General features: G+C 42.5%; 1 protein-coding gene across 2 annotated transcripts in view; it reads right to left on the reverse strand.

The window, feature by feature from the left end:
* The window catches only part of ZDHHC13 (zinc finger DHHC-type palmitoyltransferase 13), a 66874-nt gene that overhangs the window by 23186 nt on the left and 19623 nt on the right, over positions 1-24065 (reverse strand). Inside the window, exons 1-5 of one of the 2 annotated variants that reach the window (XM_056527803.1) lie at positions 22456-22702; positions 16110-16246; positions 9211-9333; positions 9051-9128; positions 4815-4959 (exon numbers count right to left, since the gene is read on the reverse strand). In XM_056527803.1, coding sequence (XP_056383778.1) covers positions 4815-4959; positions 9051-9128; positions 9211-9333; positions 16110-16246; positions 22456-22467 — 495 coding nt within the window. In that variant the 5' untranslated portion in view covers positions 22468-22702. Of the gene's footprint in view, positions 1-4814; positions 4960-9050; positions 9129-9210; positions 9334-16109; positions 16247-22455; positions 22703-24065 lie in introns of those variants that run through there. The other variant, XM_056527804.1, reaches the window with a different exon arrangement.

Consider the following 24065-nt stretch of genomic DNA (forward strand, 5'->3'; position numbering starts at 1 on the left):
GAGAGACAGACAAGTAAACTGGAGACGTAGAGTCACCTGGAAGACGAACCCCTGAAGAGTAAGGAAAACAAACGTCCGCGAAAACTCTCCGGGCAACAAACTTCCATGAAGAAGTGAAGGAGTGCAGAACAGAAAGACCGCCCCGACTAATGGGATCGCGGAGGAGTCTTGGCCAGATCACTACACATGCCCAAGACCTGAACCATCACCAAGGCTCACGGAATCGGACGAGACACCTGAAAGGAAGGCACGCCACAGCATCCTAGGACAGAGTCCAAGCCAAGGAGACCAACCAGTCATAGACCCGAGTGGTCCGAGCGGACCAGAACACTCTGAAGAAAACATCCCGCCAGAACGGGAACGGAGGGAGAAACAAATGAGAACCCAGCTGGGACTCTCAGGGTCTGGGACCAGGAAGGATGACTCCAGAAGACTTTGGAGTCAGTGTAGTACAACTGACACAGACAAAAGGGAAGGAAGAACACACCCTTCCAGGGAGATTGCACAAACTCCTCCAACAGAGGAGAGAACCAAGATGCGTGAGCAGCAGTAGACAACCAAAAAACAGAGAGAGAGCAAAGATGCGTGAGCAGCAGTAGACAACCAAAAAACAGAGAGCGAGAGCCAAGCTGTGATAGTGGACAGTAAGCACACAAGCCTAGACAGGAAAAGGCTCTAGCTCTCAGCAAAAAACAAGGGCACAGCGAGATGGCACCATCTTGGTGGCAGAAAAATACTCAACAAAAACAAGGGTGGTTGAGATGAAAACCTAAGTACAGTCCCATGACAAGCACCCTGATCCCCATACCCCCTGGAAAAGGGGATTGGCAAAACGCGCCGGGCGCAGTAGGAGCAGGGAAATGCAGTCCCACCGCCACGGGAAAAGTACTGGGTGAAGGAGCCCCCAGGGGCAACCATCGCTGTCTGGAGGAGCCACCTGTGTTCCAAGAGGGATAGGAATCCTGTACACTGGAGCTGGGCAAAAAATACAAGACATGTTGACAACCATTCCAGACAGTAACGAGTAGGGGCCTAAGCCAACCCGGACAGAAACCTCGGAAAAAAAAAAACACCTGGAGGCATAGGGAGGGTCTGAACTGACTGCCACCCCAGCAGGCCCCATGTCAGAACAGAAGTGCTCAACCGTCACACAACTGCAGAAACAAAATCACAGGAAGCCCCGAGGCTCACCCCACCGAACAAACGATCATTTCAGCATACGATCACTCTCAGAGGCCATCACATGGTGAAGGCAGCATCAACATACGATGCTTTTGTATGTCGGGGCCATCGCATAAACGGCTATCCGGCAGCGCGTACTGCTTCAGCTGCCGTCGAATAGCTGTTTACGGTGCCCCGTGTGGTCCGCTGACTATTACTTACCTGTCCTCGGGGCTCCGGCGCATCCTCTTCGGGATCCTCTGCATTGCCGGCGCTCTCCATCGTCGTCATCACGTCGCTGCGCACGCCGTCCCATCATCCAATAGGAGCGGCATGCGTAGCGACATGATGGCGGCGACGGAGAGCGCGGATGCCGGGGAAACAGAGGCCTTGCCGCAGCCTCGGGGACGCGGTGTCAGTGATGGACGGCGACATCCCGGGCAGCGGTGACAGGTCCGGAGCGGCGGGGACAGGTGAGTACAACTTCCTCTAACAGTAGTCTACAACATGCGGACCTCCAGATGTTGCAAAACTACAACACCCAGCATGCACGGACAGCCAACGGCTGTCCGGGCATGCTGAGTGTTGTAGTTTTGCAACATCTGGAGGTCCACAGGTTGGAGACCACTGTCCTATACTTTACATTGCACGGATCCCTCAACATGCGACGGTTTCAACAAACGATGGTCCGTTTGGAACGGATTACCATCGTATGTTGAGAGACCACTGTGTATGTATGTATATATATATATATTTATTTATTTATTTATAAATGTATTTGTTTGTGTGTTAAAAAAAAATAAAAAAAAAATCAGGCAACAATGTAGCTGGAAGGGAGTATGGGGCGCCCTACACAGTGTGCTATAGGAGAGCTTGCCAAGCCGCCGCTTTACAGCTCCGAGGCAGGGGAGCAATAGAGGCGGGGGGGGAACAAGCTCTCGCCGGCTACTGCCTCGGGAGCAAGAAGAGCCTCTCCACGGAGCGCCACCGGCTCCTACAGTGGAGGAGGGCGGAGCTAGCCGCTGAAGAGTGAGTCTCATACCTCACTGGACAATGCCCCAGCAGAGCATGAGCAGGAGAGGAGGCGCTGCCTGACTTCCCGGCTTGTGCGCTGAGACAGGGGAAGAAAAAAGGCTGAGTTATGTGCCGCCATGATCTCCCAAACGCCCACCGGCTGAGCACCCCGGAGCGCACCCACGACGGGTCCGTGCGGCAGACCCGGCTTTGATGAGGGGACAGGCGCCAGCTGGCGGGACGATCAGAAAGTGAAGAGGGGGGGAGATGTATACTCACCCCAGTCGCCACATACTCACCCAAGATATCTTCAGCCAGCTTTTTAGTCACCTGCATCACGTCATGCTGAAACAGACAGGACGAGCAGGGAAATAGGGGGACCCGGGCCCTAGGTACAACCTCAGGCGCTGGCCGTTGGCGGGAAGGGGTCAACGGTGCATACTTTTATGACCCGTGCCCCTTAACCTCATATGGGGGAACCGGTAGCACCATGCTCCTGAACCCCCACCTGAAAAAAGGAAAACAAAAGGGAGTAAGAATCTAACTAAACAGCCATTACTAGAAAATAAAAAAGACAAGGTCTGGTGCCTCCTGCTGACACTAGCTAAAACTGATTACCTCATTGCAGGTGGGCGGGTATATCCTGCCAGGGAGGAGACGACTTTTTTTCCTACTGTCAGCGCCTCCTAGTGGCAAGACCATATACCCCATCAGTAAGGTGTCCCCCAATGAAGAGCAATCGAGAAAGATATATATTGGGGGGGGGCTTGTTCTAAAGGGATCTTGTACTCCAGGCTTAGGCCCTGGGTTTTATTATGAATAACTGTCGGAAACGCTACACAATGTGACGGTTTCGGAAATGTACATGATTTACAAGGTTGCTTTCAAGTAAAAAATTATTTTACCCCTTTTTAAAGATTTGTTATCGTTTTGTTTCTTTCTTATACGAAGGTATATGTCTCCATGGTGACAAACAAACCTGATTCTGCAGCCATAGTTCCTTCTATTTGTCCTATACTTTTTGTAAACCTTCTAAACATAGGTTAGAATAAAGTAGGGAACAAATGGAAGGTAATGTGACTACAGGGATAGATGGCTTCATTGTTGTCTGATACCATAGAGATGCATTGTGGGTACAGGAGCTTTAGAGACAAAAACAAGAGGAAATTATAATTAGGATCTATCGCAATGTTGCTTCGTTTTTTCTTATCGGAGGTATAGAGACAATAAAAATAAATAAATAAAAAAAAAACTCTTGCTGCAATGGTGGACACAGCCTTTCACTCCTTAAAGGGGTACTCCACTGCCCCAGCATTTGGAACATTTAGTTCAGAACGCTGGGTGCAGGGGTCATTACGTCATGGCCACACCCATTGTGATGTGAAGCCATGCCCCCTCAATGCAAGTCTATGGGAGGGGGCGTGACGGTCGTCACGCCCCCTGCCATAGACTTGCATTGAGGAGGTGTGGTGTGATGTAATGAGGGGCGTGGCAGTGACGTCACGACCCCCGCACCCAGCATTTGGAACTAAATGTTCCAAATGCTGGGGCAGTGGAGTACCCCTTTAAAGGGGTATTCCAGGAAAAAAACATTTTTTTTTTTTTATATCAACTGGCTCCAGAAAGTTAAACAGATTTGTAAATTACTTCTATAAAAAAATCTTAATCCTTTCAATAATTATCAGCTGCTGAAGTTGAGTTGTTGTTTTCTGGTAGCAGTGCTCTCTGCTGACATCTCTGCTTGTCTAGGGAACTGCACAGAGTAGGAGAGGTTTGCTATGGGGATTTGCTTCTAAACTGGGCGGTTCCCGAGACAGGTGTCATCAGAGAGCACTTAGACAGAAAAGAACAACTCAACTTCAGCAGCTCATAAGTACTGAAAGGATTAAGATTTTTTAATAGAAGTAATTTACAAATCTGTTTAACTTTCTGGAGCCGGTTGATGTATAAAAAAAAAAAAGTTTTTTTCTGGATATCCCCTTTAACTTTCTGGCACCAGTTGATTTAAAAAAAAAAAATGTTTTTAACCGGAGTACCCCTTTAAGGCGGCCAAGTTTTTTCCTGGATAACCCCTTCAAAGACACAGGGTGTAAATGTTGTGTGTTTCATACCCAGTGTGTCCCATCAGCCAGGACCCACAGCTAATATTGGACAATGGAGGTGATGTTCAGCATTAACCATTTAGATGCCGCAATCAAAAAGTTGATTGTGACTAGAGATGAGCGAACTTACAGTAAATTCGATTCGTCACGAACTTCTCGGCTCGGCAGTTGATGACTTATCCTGCGTAAATGAGTTCAGCCTTCAGGTGCTCCGGTGGGCTGGAAAAGGTGGATACAGTCCTAGGAAAGAGTCTCCTAGGACTGTATCCACCTTTTCCAGCCCACCGGAGCACAGGAAAGCTGAACTAATTTATGCAGGAAAAGTCATCAACTGCCGAGCCGAGAAGTTCGTGACCAATCGAATTTACTGTAAGTTCGCTGATCTCTAATTGTGACGTCTAAATGCGGGAAAAATCATTGTCGGCTACCCCAGGGAGCTGGTCGGAACACCACAACGAAATTGTGGGGTCCCAATCAGCTGAGAGAAAAAAAAATTAGAAGGCTCAGATGAAATTGTGGTTTTCCCGGAATACGTACGTGTCCTTTTGCGATCAGATAGGCTATGATGGGCATGTGCTGGTAAAGGACGGCCAGGTGTACGCTGTTATATCCTTCCCCATCTATCAGACTGGGGTCTGCACCACATTTCATCAGCAGAATAATAGTCTGGAGGTGTCCTTGTCTGAGGGAGGAAAGAAAAATGTGTTAATATGGAGTCGCACATTGTAATAATTTCCTGCAGAGGAGTGTTTCCCAACCAGAGTGATACCAGCTATTGAAAAACTACAACTTCCAGCATGCCCGGACAGCCAAAGGTTATCTGAGCATGCTGGGAGTTGTAGTTTTACAACAGCTGGAGGGAACCTTACTTACTTCCCTTGCTCCGCACTTCCTGGTCCGCACAGTTCTGGTTCAGGTGGGACAGTTCTGCGGCCAGTGAAAATGTCTTGTGCCGACCTCAGCAATAGGAAGCGAGGAGCAAGGGAAGTAAGTAGAGTTTTTATTAAAAAAAGAAAAAAGTTTTTGCCAGGCACTCATACACCTTCATTATCTTTCAAACTGAACACTGTTCCACGTACGGCTATCTCTCCACAGGTACCGAATGGGGAGGGGAAAGGGTCGGGCAGCTGAAATCCAACATGTCCAATCCTGTTGAAGGAGAATGGACGCTTGGCCGGTTATGCCCAAAGTGACAGGTTTGGCCGAGTATTCGCTAAGGTGTATGGGGGTTTATAGAGAGCGCTCCGATACCGTGTACTGAGCCGTGAAGCTGTACAAAATGGACGGGATCAGGATCGATTTCAAGCTTCTAAAGGGTTTAAATTCACTGACAACAAGCAGTTTACAAAAGTTTACCAATCATTCATAAAACTGTGAATCAGATCTCATATCAGTTAGACAGATGGAAGTCGACACTGATCCCAGAGCCATGATAGTACAGAGGCCGCCATTACAGTGACCCCCCGACCTACGATCATTTCAACATACGATCACTCTCAGAGACCATCGCATGTTGAAGGCAGCATCAGTATACGATGCTTTTGTATGTCGGGGCCATCGCATGAACAGCTATCCGGCAGCGCAGACTGCTTCAGCTGCCACCGGATAGCCGTTTACGGTGACCCGTGTGGTCCGCTCATGATCACTTACCTGTCCTCGGGATCCCCTGCATCGTCAGCGCTCTCCATCGCGTCGCTGCGCGCGCCGTCCCATCATCCAATAGGAGCAGCGTGCGTAAGGACGTGATGGCGGCAACGGAGAGCGAGGATGCTGGGGAAGCAGAGGCCTTGCTGGAGCGTCGTGGACACCCTGGAGATGCGGCGACAGTGATGGAGGGCGACATTCCAGGCAGCGGTGACGGTCCGGAGCGGCGAGGACACGTGAGTATAATCTCCAATACCAGTGGTCTTCAACCTGCGGACCTCCAGATGTTGCAAAACTACAACTCCCAGCATGCCCGGACAGCCGTTGGCTGTCCGGGCATGCTGGGTGTTGTAGTTTTGCAACATCTGGAGGTCCGCAGGTTGTAGACCACTGTCCTATACTTTACATTGCACGGGTCCCTCAACAAACGATGGTCCATTTGGAACGGATTACCATGGTATGTTGAGGGACCACTGTATAATCATTACACATCTTGTGGATCCTGGAGGGAGATCAGATAATCGGAGCCTCTCCCTACAGATCAGGAAACACAAGGTGGACGGGCCGGTTCCCCAGGAATGTGACTCAATAAAAGGAAATGTGCATGTTCTCCTAATACCAACGGCAGCCGCGTAATCTCATAATGACGGCTACACGGGGCGGGGACACCACTTGCCACACAGGATACGGCCTTACTAAACTGGTGCCAGGGGGCAGATGAGCCTGTTATTACCACATTCCCTGCTCGCATCACCCAGGGAAAATAGGGCCTGTAAATGTGGCCTCTGCTCTCAGCTTTTATAGGAATGTATGTTTGTTTTCATACTGTTATGGGTAAAAGGAGCAAAATGTACACAATTATATTGTTATTACTACAAAACTGCCTTTATTTTTTATATTTATAAATATATATATATATATATATATATATATATATATATATATATATATTCTATTTTTCTTTTTTTTTACTTTCTTATTTATTTACATTTTTATTTATTTAAATGTTATTAATTTATTTTATTTATTTGTTATTAATTTATTTAAATCTTATTTATTTTATTTATTTATGTTATTTATTTAAATCTTATTTATTTATGTTATTTATTTAAATCTTATTTATTTTATTTATTTATGTTATTTATTTAAATCTTATTTATTTATGTTATTTATTTAAATCTTATTTATTTTATTTATTTATGTTATTTATTTAAATCTTATTTATTTTATTTATTTATGTTATTTATTTAAATCTTTATTTATTTAAATGTTTTTATACATTGTCGCTCCATGTCTGTGCTGTGTGCTATGTGGTTTTGTAGTTGATCCCTTTTATGTGGGTTATCTACACAACAAGTAATTGCCCTGTACTTTTCATGATTAGGTTTTCCTTTATGTAACATGATTCTAGGGTATAGTACTTGTTTTTTCGACGTGGTTATTTTTCTGCCATAACTATACTCCATGTACGCGGGTTGAGGTCCGGTGCTGCATTGCCTTATTTGCTGTAATATTGTTTCGGATTCGTTGTGAGGGAAAGACACGGGGATTGGGGGAAGGGGGAGAGGGTTTTTTGTATTTGTATATTTGTTGTTTGTTTTATGTAAAAATGTTTAAAAATTTCTGATTTATACAAAAACAAAAAAATTATATATATATTTTTTTTTATACAGTGTATTCCATCGTTTGTCGAATCCATCGTATGTTGAGGGATCCGTGCAATGTAAAGTATAGGAAGTTATACTCACCTGTCCCCGCCGCTCCGGACCGCGTCCTCACCGCTCCCGATGCTGTCCCGCTGCTCCGGCATCTTCTTCAGGATCCTCTGGCTTCTTCCGCATCTTCTCCGGTGTCCGGGCCTCGCTTTTTGGTGACGTTATTACGTTGCTGCGCAGGGACGGCGTGTGCAGTGAGGTAATAACGACGCCGGAAAGCGAGGCCGGGATCCTGGAGAAGATGCAGAAAACGCCGGAGGATCGCGAAGTGGACCCGGAGCAGCGGGAATAGGTAAGTGAATCTGTCCGGGATGCTTAAACTGCTATCCGACAGCAGCTTAAGCATTTTGAGCTGTCGGATAGCAGTTAATGCGATGGCCCCGACATATAAAAGCATCGTATGTCGATTTGATCATATGTCGGGGCCATCGTAGGTCGGGGGGGGGGGGGGGGGGGGGGGGGGGGATTTTTAAAGTTTGCATTTGTCTATGATAAATTTTGCGCAAGCTAACTAAAGAGATTTAAAAAAAAGTGTATATTAAAAAATAAATAAATAAAGCTCTGCTTGGGGAGGTGGGTGTAGATTTGCGATTTTTTTGGCCAACTGCATTGTGTTTCTAGATCAGTGTTTACCAACCAGTGTGCCTCCATCTGTTACAAAACTACAACTCCCAGCATGCCCTGACAGCCAAAGGCTTTGTACAGGATACCGACAACTTCACCCTAAGGCTAGGTTCCCACTACGGAATTTCCGTCTGCAATTCCGCTTTGACATTGCAGGCAGAAATTCCGCTTACTAAAACGTATAGTGTAGTGAATGGGTTTCCGTTCACATATTCACACTTCGGAATTTGTGAAGCAGAATTTGTGAACGGAAAATCCGCATGAAAATTTCCGCATGAAGAATGGCGTTGATGATTCTTCAGACGGAAATACTCGCGGAACATATTGCAGTCTATTGGGGACTGCAGTGTCCGCGCGGTCATAGCGCAGACTGATTCAGTCGACGCTGGCCGCACTCCCAATCTCCGGACGGAAATTTTCTGCCCGGAGATTCCGCAGTGTTAACCTAGTCACAGACTTTATTGGGCCTCCGGCCAGGCCTAGGATAAAGTCAGACAGCAGAATCTAAAGCAATGTTTCTAAACTAGTGTGCCTCCAGCTGTTGCAAAACTACAACTCCCAGCATGCCCGGACAGCCAAAGGACAGCATGCTGGGAGTTGTAGTTTTGCAACGACTAGAGACAAACTGGTTGGAAAACACTGGTCTTTCTAGAAATCATGGTGGAGGTTGGTGTTGCAAAAATTTCGCTAAAAATGTACACAAAAGCGCACATGCCAAAAATTATGCGAAAAATATACAACCAAATAAAAACTAAAACCAGTGATAAATGCCCCTCGATGTCTGTGGTACCTGACAGCCCAGTGAAGTGGAGTGGAGTTTAACGTTCCTCCCAGCTGATCCACGATGGCCCCTTTGGAGATGAAGTACCTGGGTTTGGAAGAAACACACGGTCAGTGACCTACCATGGTTCTGTAGGTGAATGGTGTATATGCGCATGGTGTATACGTACTTCACAAGCTCCAGTCTATTGTTAATGGCCGCCCAGTGCAGCAGCGTCACGTTCTCGCTATCCGGTTGGCGAACATCATAACCGGCCTCTACCAGCTCTCTGCATCGGTCAAGCAAGCCGTGTCTGAAAGAAAAGCAAAATATTGTTACAGTATATTATATATATATATATATATATATATATATATATATATATATATATATATATATATATAGAGTGAAATGCCAAAATGAATCCTGGACGCTTCCATTTATATACAACACAGGTGGAGGAGAATTTACTGAAGCACAATGGCAGCCCAGCGGCACAGGTATAGATTCATTCACTACGGGCAGACCTTGGTTTATCAGCAATTATGTTTTTTTTTTTTTTTTAAGTTAGGATCAAAAACATAAGGCGGCAAGGTTGCGTGACACCGGATCTCTGACCAAAAAGATCTGATGCTGAACACCGGAGGTAGCATGAGGGATCAGAGCGGGAGCGGATGCAAGTAAAACAGTTATGACTATGATACAGAAGGGAGATGAGGGGACATCAATAACTGGCACACAAGGGGGGGGGGTAAAACTAATGACTGACACAGGAAGAGATGAGGGGACACTAATGACTGAGACACAGGGAGAGATGAGGGGACACTAATGACAGAGACACAGGGAGAGATGAGGGGACACTAATGACTGCGACACAGGGAGAGATGAGGGGACACTAATGACTGACACAGGGAGAGATGAGGGGACACTAATGACAGAGACACAGAGAGAGATGAGGGGACACTAATGACTGACACAGGGAGAGATGAGGGGACACTAATGACTGTGACACAGGGAGAGATGAGGGGACACTAATGACTGACACAGGGAGAGATGAGGGGACACTAATGACTGACACAGGGAGAGATGAGGAGGACACTAATGACTGACACAGGGAGAGATGAGGAGGACACTAATGACTGACACAGGGAGAGATGAGGGGACACTAATGACTGTGACACAGGGAGAGATGAGGGGACACTAATGACTGTGACACAGGGAGAGATGAGGGGGCACTAATGACTGACACAGGGAGAGATGAGGGGACACTAATGACTGTGACACTGGGAGAGATGAGGGGGCACTAATGACTGACACGGGGAGAGATGAGGGGACACTAATGACTGACACGGAGAGATGAGGGGACACTAATGACTGTGACACAGGGAGAGATGAGGGGACACTAATGACTGACACTGGGAGAGATGAGGAGGACAATAATGACTGACACAGGGAGAGATGAGGGGACACTAATGACTGTGACACTGGGAGAGATGAGGGGACACTAATGACTGACACTGGGAGAGATGACGAGGACACTAATGACTGACACAGGGAGAGATGAGGGGACACTAATGACTGACACTGGGAGAGATGAGGGGACACTAATGACTGTGACACAGGGAGAGATGAGGACACTAATGACTGTGACACAGGGAGAGATGAGGACACTAATGACTGTGACACAGGGAGAGATGAGGGGACACTAATGACTGTGACACTGGGAGAGATGAGGGGACACTAATGACTGTGACACTGGGAGAGATGAGGGGACACTAATGACTGTGACACAGGGAGAGATGAGGGGAGACTAATGACTGACACAGGGAGAGATGAGGGGACACTAATGACTGTGACACTGGGAGAGATGAGGGGGCACTAATGACTGACACTGGGAGAGATGAGGGGACATATATGACTGTCACACTGGGAGAGATGAGGGGACACTAATGACTGACACGGAGAGATGAGGGGACACTAATGACTGACACGGAGAGATGAGGGGACACTAATGACTGACACGGAGAGATGAGGGGACACTAATGACTGACACTGGGAGAGATGAGGAGGACAATAATGACTGACACAGGGAGAGATGAGGGGACACTAATGACTGTGACACAGGGAGAGATGAGGACACTAATGACTGTGACACAGGGAGAGATGAGGACACTAATGACTGTGACACAGGGAGAGATGAGGACACTAATGACTGTGACACAGGGAGAGATGAGGACACTAATGACTGTGACACAGGGAGAGATGAGGGGACACTAATGACTGTGACACAGGGAGAGATGAGGACACTAATGACTGTGACACAGGGAGAGATGAGGACACTAATGACTGACACTGGGAGAGATGAGGGGACACTAATGACTGTGACACTGGGAGAGATGAGGGGACACTAATGACTGTGACACTGGGAGAGATGAGGGGACACTAATGACTGTGACACAGGGAGAGATGAGGGGACACTAATGACTGTGACACAGGGAGAGATGAGAGGACACTAATGACTGACACTGGGAGAGATGAGAGGACACTAATGACTGACACTGGGAGAGATGAGAGGACACTAATGACTGACACTGGGAGAGATGAGAGGACACTAATGACTGTGACACAGGGAGAGATGAGGGGACACTAATGACTGTGACACAGGGAGAGATGAGGACACTAATGACTGTGACACAGGGAGAGATGAGGACACTAATGACTGTGACACAGGGAGAGATGAGGGGACACTAATGACTGTGACACAGGGAGAGATGAGGACACTAATGACTGTGACACTGGGAGAGATGAGGAGGACACTAATGACTGTGACACAGGGAGAGATGAGGAGGACACTAATGACTGACACAGGGAGAGATGAGGGGACACTAATGACTGTGACACAGGGAGAGATGAGGACACTAATGACTGTGACACAGGGAGAGATGAGGACACTAATGACTGACACAGGGAGAGATGAGGGGACACTAATGACTGTGACACTAATAGAGATGAGGGGACACTAATGACTGTGACACGGAGAGATGAGGGGACACTAATGACTGTGACACAGGGAGAGATGAGGGGACACTAATGACTGTGACACAGGGAGAGATGAGGGGACACTAATGACTGTGACACTAATAGAGATGAGGGGACACTAATGACTGTGACACAGGGAGAGATGAGGGGACACTAATGACTGACACAGGTAAAAAAACGTTTCCCACTGGAGTACCCCTTTGAGGTGGCTGTAAACCTGCAATAGCTCAGTTGACAGGTATTCCTTCTGACACCCCCAAACACATGCATGGTTGGCTCAACCGACTGTGCATGTGCTCTAGGAGGAAGCCCCCCCCCCCCCCATTAGAATTCTGTAAACTAGTCGTCTCCAAACTGTGCACCTCCAGCTGTTGCAAAACTACGACTCCCGGCATGCTGGGAGTTGTAGTTTTGAAACTTCGGGTGTAAACTGTGCTTAAAGGGGTACTCCGGTGTGGAAAACTTTATTTTTTATTTTTTTAATTAACGGATACCAGAAAGTTAAACAGATTTGTAAATTACTTCTATTAAAAAATCTTAATCTTTCAGTACTTATTAGCAGCTGTATGCTACAGGGGAAGTGCTTTTCTTTTCTGTCTTGTCCACAGTGCTCTCTGCTCACACCTCTGTCCGTATCAGGAACTGTCCAGAGCAGCATAGGTTTGCTATGGGGATTTTCTCCTGCTCTGGACAGTTCCTGATACGGGCATCAGGTGTCAGCAGAGAGCACTGTGGACAAGACAAAAAAAGAGATTCAAAAAGAAAAGCATTTTCTCTGTAGCATACAGCTGCTAAAAAGTACTGGAAGGATACAGATGTTTTAATAGAAGTAATTTACAAATCTGTTTAAACTTTCTGGCAGCAGTTGATTTAAAATAAAAATGTTTTCCACCGGAGTACCCCTTTAAAGGGAACTTCTGCACATTCATATAGTAATATACTAATAAAAGGGAATAGACTGTATATCCTCGCCCAGGTGCATTATAGGACACAAAGGCCGCGCAGGACTCGTTGTGGTTAAGTAAACAGAGCCGTGTATACGAGGTGATTTACACTACAGGAGAGTGTCGGACAATAACCTGAACAAGGTAAAAGCAAACAGAGATAGGGCGGGGGAGGGGGGAGGCCGGGAACAGGGAAGAGGAGACGGAGACGTCTGAGGAGTATACGCCAAGGGCAGAGAGACTCCCCCACCCAAGGCCGGGCATCTGGATCTCATTGTGGGGCCACTGCTACAGGCTGCGCTATATCAATCCCTATACGGGTACGTTCACACTGCGGAATTGGGGCGGAAATCAAGCAGACATTTTCTGCCTCAATATATTGTTACTTTTCCACAAGAACTCACTGAGATTTCGTGCGGAATTGGCGCGGAATTCCGCGCGGAAATGCAGGTTTCATGCGGAGGAGTATCAAGTATTTCTATTCATAAAAATATTTTTTTTCATGCGGAAATTCCGCGCCAATTCCACGTGGAAATGTTTCTGACTCAAAAAATAATAATAACATTGATCTCTATGGGAGAACGACGCTGATTCCACCTGAAAGAAAGAACGAACATGTTCCTCCTCGTCAGAATTCTGCTGAGGGGCAGAAACTCTGCACAGCTCTATGGGGGGGGGGGGGGGGGGAGGGTTTCACTGCTGAATGATTTGGAGAGGGAAAAGCGAGCAGATTATTCGTGGAAATTCCTCTCCAATACCTCAGTGTGAACATTCCCTAAGGGACAGCACCCTGAATGTATACGGAGCAGCTGTTCACCATGTGTAGCTACTACTCAAAGCTTGTCCCAATGGAGCAAACCCAGATCTCCAGGGAGCGGAAAGAGAAGAATTTAGGTCATAGGTGGTGTAAGATCCCCACACTGCTCTCCCCGTATATCCTGTTCCTACTATACGGGCGACCGTGGACTTGAGGATTTAAAGGAGTACTCCGGTGGAAAACATTATTATTATTGTTTTTTTAATCAACTAATGCCAGAAAGGTAAACAGATTTGTAAATGACTTCTATTAAAAATAAAACCTTAATCCTTCCAGTACTTATTAGCTGCTGAATACTACAGAGGAAATTCTTTTCTTTTTGGAACACGGTGCTCTCTGCTGACATCTCTGTCCATTTTAGGAACTGTCCAGAGCAGCATATGTTTGCTATGTGGATTTTCTCCTACTCTGGACAGTTTTTAAAATGGACAATGTCAGCAGAGAGCACTGTGGTCATGATGTCAGCAGAGAGCTCTGTGTTCCAAAAAGAAAAGAATTTCCTCTGTAATATTCAGCAGCTAATAAGTACTGGAAGGATTAAGATTTTTATTAATAGAAGTCATTTACAAATCTGTTTAACTGATTAAAAAAAAAAAAAAAAAAAAGTTTTCCACCGGAGTACCCCTTTAATAAACTGTGGAAAACTGGAGGAAATCTCCGTAAGGACACTGTCCTACATTAAAGGGGTATTCTAGGGAAGCCAACTTTTGCTGTGGATAGGGGATAAGGGTCTGATAGCAGGGGTCTGACTGCTAAGACCCCCGCCATCTCTTGTATTAGGGTACGTTCACACGGGTGGATTTATTTGCGGGTTTCCTGCTGCATATTTGAAAGGGGGCGGGCTCTTCTCGGCTGTCCGCAGCAGATTTTCCGCTGTGGAAAATCCGCCGCAAGCCCCATTGAAGTCAACAGGGTCTGCGGCGGATTTTCCGCAGCGGAAAATCTGCTTTGGACAGTCGAGAAGAGCCCGCCCACTTATAAATACGCAGTGGGTAACCTGCAAATAAATCCGAACGTACCCTCAGGCCAAGAAAGTCGTCCGTGCTCACAGCGCAGTGGCCCCCACCCTCGGAGATGAGCTAGAGCGACAGCCCAATAACCAGTTAAGGCCGGGTTCACACCACGTTTTAGCAGTATAGTTCCCGTATACGTTTTCAATGTGAAAACCGTACGGAACCGTATTGAAAACCGTATGCATTGCCTCTCCATTGAAAACCGTACGCCAAAAGATGCATCAGGTTGGGTCCGTTTTGCATCCTGTACGGTTTTGTCTGTTTTTTTTTTTTCCCGTACCCAAGACTGTAGTCTACCACGGTTTTTGGTCCGGGAGAAAAACTGTATACGTTTTTTTTTTCAGGGTGCATGCACGGTTTTTGCTATACAGTTCTCGTATATGGTTCCAAGTTTAAAAAAACTACAGAAATGTATGAACCGTATGAATTGACTTAATGTAAACCGAACGTCAAACACATCATCCGGTTTAGTCCGTTTTGCGTCTTATATGGTTTAGTCCGTTTTGCGTCTTATATGGATGCAACCGGACATCATTTTTCAAACCGTATACAGATTATAATTTGGACACACGTTTTGATACAGTTTAGGTTTTGAGGAATCCGTTTTTTTCATCAAAAACCTGAGACAGGAACTGTACTACAAAAACGTGGTGTGAACGCAGCCTAAGAAAAGTCCAGCACTTCCTAGAGGTCGGCCAGGACAATGTTACTGGCCGCAGAACTGTCCCATCTCAACTAAAGATTGAGTGATCTGAGCGAGACAAACTTACAATGGAAATCTATGGGAACGTCTCGGTCAAACGTGCTTTTCCCAAGCTGTAACTAGTATTTTGTCAGGGTATAAACGCAGATCCTTTAAAGGGGTACTCCGGTGGAAAACGAATTTTTTTTTTAATCAAGTGGTGCCAGAAACTTAAACAGATTTGTAAATTACTTCTATTAAAAAAAAGGAAATTATTTTCTTTTTGGAACACAGTGCTCTCTGCTGACATCACGAGCACAGTGCTCTCTGCTGACATTTCTGTCCATTTTAAAAACTGTCCAGAGTAGGAGAAAATCCCCATAGAAAACATATTCTGCTCTGGACAGTTCCTAAAATGGACAGAGATGTCAGCAGAGAGCACTGTGCTTGTGATGTCAGCAGAGAGCACTGTGGTCATGGTTGACGTCCCTGGATGATCTGCGGTTCACCATATGAATTCTATGAAGCTGAATACATCCACGTGCATCAGAAGAAAAGCTTTCAGTCGCTCCTGCTCTTCCCCATTATACTCACTGTGTGGCTTTTACTATATCCCAGGAGCTGTAATCCTCCACCACTTGCTGGGCGGCCTCTTGGTCCTCCTTTGGTCCGCCATGTTGCCCGGCATGGTGGTGGCTGTGCTGGTGACAGTGGGAATGGGGAGATTTACACTACAAGAGAGAGGAAAAAGTGATTACTAAAAACAGTAGTCTAATAACATGGAAAATATATATATATATATACACACACACACCTCCTTACAGGGATCATATACTATATAATATATATACACCTCCTTACAGGGGATCATATACTATATAATATATACACCTCCTTACAGGGGACCATATACTATATAATATATATACACCTCCTTACAGGGGATCATATACTATATAATATATATACACCTCCTTACAGGGGATCATATACTATATAATATATATACACCTCCTTACAGGGATCATATACTATATAATATATATACACCTCCTTACAGGGATCATATACTATATAATATATATACACCTCCTTACAGGGATCATATACTATATAATATATATACACCTCCTTACAGGGATCATATACTATATAATATATATACACCTCCTTACAGGGATCATATACTATATAATATATATACACCTCCTTACAGGGATCATATACTATATAATATATATACACCTCCTTACAGGGATCATATACTATATAATATATACACCTCCTTACAGGGGATCATATACTATATAATATATATACACCTCCTTACAGGGATCATATACTATATAATATATATACACCTCCTTACAGGGATCATATACTATATAATATATATACACCTCCTTACAGGGATCATATACTATATAATATATATACACCTCCTTACAGGGGATCATATACTATATATTATATACACCTCCTTACAGGGGGATCATATACTATATAATATATATACACACCTCCTTACAGGGGACCATATACTATATAATATATATACACCTCCTTACAGGGGATCATATACTATATAATATATATACACCTCCTTACAGGGGATCATATACTATATAATATATATACACCTCCTTACAGGGATCATATACTATATAATATATATACACCTCCTTACAGGGATCATATACTATATAATATATATACACCTCCTTACAGGGATCATATACTATATAATATATATACACCTCCTTACAGGGATCATATACTATATAATATATATACACCTCCTTACAGGGATCATATACTATATAATATATATACACCTCCTTACAGGGATCATATACTATATAATATATATACACCTCCTTACAGGGATCATATACTATATAATATATATACACCTCCTTACAGGGGGATCATATACTATATAATATATATACACCTCCTTACAGGGGGATCATATACTATATAATATATATACACCTCCTTACAGGGATCATATACTATATAATATATATACACCTCCTTACAGGGATCATATACTATATAATATATACACCTCCTTACAGGGATCATATACTATATAATATACACACCTCCTTACAGGGATCATATACTATATAATATATACACACCTCCTTACATGGGATCATATACTATATAATATATATACACCTCCTTACAGGGGATCATATACTATATAATATATATACACCTCCTTACAGGGGGATCATATACTATATAATATATATATATACCTCCTTACAGGGGGATCATATACTATATAATATATATATATACCTCCTTACAGGGGGATCATATACTATATAATATATATATACACACACCTCCTTACAGGGGGATCATATACTATATAATATATACACCTCCTTACAGGGGGATCATATACTATATAATATATATACACCTCCTTACAGGGATCATATACTATATAATATATACACCTCCTTACAGGGGACCATATACTATATAATATATACACCTCCTTACAGGGGACCATATACTATATAATATATACACCTCCTTACAGGGGACCATATACTATATAATATATACACCTCCTTACAGGGGATCATATACTATATAATATATATACACCTCCTTACAGGGGATCATATACTATATAATATATATACACCTCCTTACAGGGGATCATATACACCTCCTTACAGGGGATCATATACTATATACATATATACACCTCCTTACAGGGGATCATATACTATATAATATATATACACCTCCTTACAGGGGATCATATACTATATAATATATATACACACCTCCTTACAGGGGATCATATACTATATAATATATACACCTCCTTACAGGGATCATATACTATATATACACACCTCCTTACAGGGGACCATATACTATATAATATATATACACCTCCTTACAGGGATCATATACTATATAATATATATATATATATATATATATATATATATATATATATATATACACACCTCCTTGCAGGGGGATCATATACTATATAATATATATATATACACACCTCCTTACAGGGGACCATATACTATATAATATATACACCTCCTTACAGGGGATCATATACTATATAATATATATACACACCTCCTTACAGGGGGATCATATACTATATAATATATATACACCTCCTTACAGGGGGATCATATACTATATAATATATATACACCTCCTTACAGGGGGATCATATACTATATAATATATATACACCTCCTTACAGGGGATCATATACTATATAATATATATACACCTCCTTACAGGGGGATCATATACTATATAATATATATACACCTCCTTACAGGGGGATCATATACTATATAATATATATACACCTCCTTACAGGGGGATCATATACTATATAATATATACACCTCCTTACAGGGATCATATACTATATAATATATATACACCTCCTTACAGGGGATCATATACTATATAATATATATACACCTCCTTACAGGGGATCATATACTATATAATATATATACACCTCCTTACAGGGGATCATATACTATATAATATATATACACCTCCTTACAGGGGGATCATATACTATATAATATATATACACCTCCTTACAGGGGGATCATATACTATATAATATATATACACCTCCTTACAGGGGGATCATATACTATATAATATATATACACCTCCTTACAGGGGGATCATATACTATATAATATATATACACCTCCTTACAGGGGGATCATATACTGTATATTATATATACACCTCCTTACAGGGGATCATATACTATATAATATATATACACCTCCTTACAGGGGGATCATATACTATATAATATATACACCTCCTTACAGGGGGATCATATACTATATAATATATATACACCTCCTTACAGGGATCATATACTATATAATATATACACCTCCTTACAGGGATCATATACTATATAATATATACACCTCCTTACAGGGATCATATACTATATAATATATATACACCTCCTTACAGGGATCATATACTATATAATATATACACCTCCTTACAGGGATCATATACTATATAATATATACACACCTCCTTACAGGGGATCATATACTATATAATATATATATACACACCTCCTTACAGGGATCATATACTATATAATATATATACACCTCCTTACAGGGGATCATATACTATATAATATATACACCTCCTTACAGGGGACCATATACTATATAATATATACACACCTCCTTACAGGGGATCATATACTATATAATATATACACCTCCTTACAGGGGATCATATACTATATAATATATACACCTCCTTACAGGGATCATATACTATATAATATATATACACCTCCTTACAGGGGATCATATACTATATAATATATACACCTCCTTACAGGGGACCATATACTATATAATATATACACCTCCTTACAGGGGATCATATACTATATAATATATACACCTCCTTACAGGGGATCATATACTATATAATATATACACCTCCTTACAGGGGATCATATACTATATAATATATACACCTCCTTACAGGGGATCATATACTATATAATATATACACCTCCTTACAGGGATCATATACTATATAATATATATACACCTCCTTACAGGGGATCATATACTATATAATATATACACCTCCTTACAGGGGACCATATACTATATAATATATACACACCTCCTTACAGGGGATCATATACTATATAATATATACACACCTCCTTACAGGGGATCATATACTATATAATATATACACCTCCTTACAGGGGATCATATACTATATAATATATATATACACACACACACCTTCTTACAGGGGATCATATACTATATAATATATATACACCTTCTTACAGGGGATCATATACTATATAATATATACACCTCCTTACAGGGGATCATATACTATATAATATATACACCTCCTTACAGGGGATCATATACTATATAATATATACACCTCCTTACAGGGGATCATATACTATATAATATATATACACCTCCTTACAGGGGATCATATACTATATAATATATATATACACACACCTCCTTGTAGGGGGATCATATACTATATAATATATATACACCTCCTTACAGGGATCATATACTATATAATATATATATATACACACACCTCCCTGCAGGGGGATCATATACTATATATATATATACACACACCTCCCTGCAGGGGGATCATATACTATATATATATATATATATATATATATATACACACACCTCCTTACAGGGGGATCATATACTATATAATATATACACCTCCTTACAGGGATCATATACTATATAATATATATACACCTCCTTACAGGGGGATCATATACTATATAATATATATACACCTCCTTACAGGGGGATCATATACTATATAATATATATACTCCTCCTTACAGGGGGATCATATACTATATAATATATATACTCCTCCTTACAGGGGGATCATATACTATATAATATATATACACCTCCTTACAGGGGGATCATATACTATATAATATATATACACCTCCTTACAGGGGGATCATATACTATATAATATATATACACCTCCTTACAGGGGGATCATATACTATATAATATATATACACCTCCTTACAGGGGGATCATATACTATATAATATATATATACACCTCCTTACAGGGGGATCATATACTATATAATATATATACACCTCCTTACAGGGGGATCATATACTATATAATATATACACCTCCTTACAGGGGGATCATATACTATATAATATATACACCTCCTTACAGGGGGATCATATATTATATAATATATACACCTCCTTACAGGGGGATCATAAACTATATAATATACACACCTCATTACAGGGATCATTTACTGTATATTATATACACCTCCTTACAGGGGATCATATACTATATAATATATACACCTCCTTACAAGGGATCATATACTATATAATGTATACACCTCCTAACAGGGATCATATACTATATATATATATACACCTCCTTACAGGGATCATATACACCTCCTTACAGGGATTATATACTGTATATTATACACACCTCCTTACAGGGGATCATATACTATATAATATATACACCTCCTTACAAGGGATCATATACTATATAATGTATACACCTCCTAACAGGGATCATATACTATATATATATATACACCTCCTTACAGGGATCATATACACCTCCTTACAGGGATTATATACTGTATATTATACACACCTCCTTACAGGGGATCATATACTATATAATATATATACACACCTTCTTACAGGGGATCATATACTATATAATATATACACACCTCCTTACAGGGGATCATATACTATATAATATATATACACCTCCTTACAGGGGGATCATATACTATATAATATATATACACCTCCTTACAGGGGATCATATACTATATAATATATATACACCTCCTTACAAGGGATCATATACTATATAATATATACACCTCCTAACAGGGATCATATACTATATATATATATATATATATATATATATATACACACACACCTCCTTACAGGGATCATATACTGTATATTATATACACCTCATTACAGGGATCATATACACCTCCTTACAGGGATTATATACTGTATATTATACACACCTCCTTACAGGGGATCATATACTATATAATATATATACACCTCCTTACAGGGGATCATATACTATATAATATATATACACCTCCTTACAGGGGATCATATACTATATAATATATATACACCTCCTTACAGGGGATCATATACTATATAATATATACACCTCCTTACAGGGGATCATATACTGTATATTATATACACCTCCTTACAGGGGATCATACACACTATATTATATATAAACCCCAGTCAATCACCATGGAGACCACATATTTTAGGGCCACTTACCGGGGAGCTCATGATGACTCGGGGCTCCTGCTCCAAACCTCTCCCCGCTGTCACTACAGCAGGGACTTCCTGGTTACTGAACACTCCCCCTCTGTGATTGGTAGAACAAAGCACAAGACCCGCCCATTCAAAACGTTTGTAATCAAAGCCCTCAGTGATTGGTGGAGCGGAGCTTAAGACCCGCCTATCCGTACCGAGTGTCAATCAAATTTCAGCCGCCAATGAGTAGCTGCGCAGTGGGTGAGGCGTGTTCGTAGGGAGAGCGGTTACCTCAGAGCTGTGAGGGCGGGAAAACCTCCAGTCACGTGTTGTTCTGTGAGCGTCGTGGTATTTAGAATGGTAAAGAGCGACGTCTAGCGGTCACGGTGGGAAGAGGATGTTATGGGAGTCAATAGACACCAATATTGTGGTAAAAGTTACGATTTTCTTTCATATTTACCACAGAAATCCCTTGACAAAAATCATTTAACCATGTTCACACGTTCAGGATTTGGAAGGGAATACTATGCCTAAATTATGATGGAATCTGCAGTCATTCTGCCCTCTGAGCGTGTAAATATGATAGCATGTACGTCAAGCATGTCAAAGGCTAACATGGGCCAAACAAACAAGGTTTAAGTTTATGTGGGCCGCATCCAAAAAAGGATGTAGTATCACCGGCCCTTGAATTCTGGGAGCGTTATATGACGTGAGCGAACATCAATACGAGGCCCCCACATTAGGTGCAGTATAGTTCCCCACATTAGGTGCAGTATAGTTCCCCCACATTAGGTCCAGTATAGTTCCCCACATTAGGTGCAGTATAGTTCCCCCCACATTAGGTGCAGTACAGTTCCCCCACATTAGGTGCAGTATAGTTTCCCCCACATTAGGTGCAGTATAGTTTCCCCCACATTAGGTGCAGTATAGTTTCCCCCACATTAGGTGCAGTATAGCTCCCCCACATTAGGTGCAGTATAGCTCCCCCACATTTGGTGCAGTACAGTTCCCCACATTAGGTGCAGTATAGTTCCCCCACATTAGGTGCAGTATAGTTTCCCCCACATTAGGTGCAGTATAGTTCCCCACATTAGGTGCATTATAGTTCCCCACATTAGGTGCAGTATAGTTCCCCACATTAGGTGCAGTATAGTTCCCCCACATTAGGTGCAGTACAGTTCCCCCACATTAGGTTGGCAGTATTGTTTCCCCACATTAGGTGCAGTATAGCTCCCCCACATTAGGTGCAGTATAGCTCCCCCACATTAGGTGCAGTATAGTTCCCCACATTAGGTGCAGTATAGTTCCCCACATTAGGTGCAGTATAGTTCCCCACATTAGGTGCAGTATAGTTCCCCACATTAGGTGCAGTATAGTTCCCCACATTAGGTGCAGTATAGTTCCCCGCATTAGGTCCAGCATAGCTCCCCCACATTAGGTGCAGTATAGTTCCCCACATTAGGTGCAGTATAGTTCCCCACATTATGTCCAGTATAGTCCCCCACATTAGGTTGGCAGTATTGTTCCCCCACATTAGGTGCAGTATAGTTCCCCACATTAGGTGCAGTATAGTTCCCCCACATTAGGTGCAGTATAGTTTCCCCACATTAGGTGCAGTATAGTTCCCCACA

The sequence above is a fragment of the Hyla sarda genome, chromosome 6 (assembly GCF_029499605.1).
Source record: "Hyla sarda isolate aHylSar1 chromosome 6, aHylSar1.hap1, whole genome shotgun sequence".
Taxonomy (NCBI): Eukaryota; Metazoa; Chordata; class Amphibia; order Anura; family Hylidae; genus Hyla; species Hyla sarda.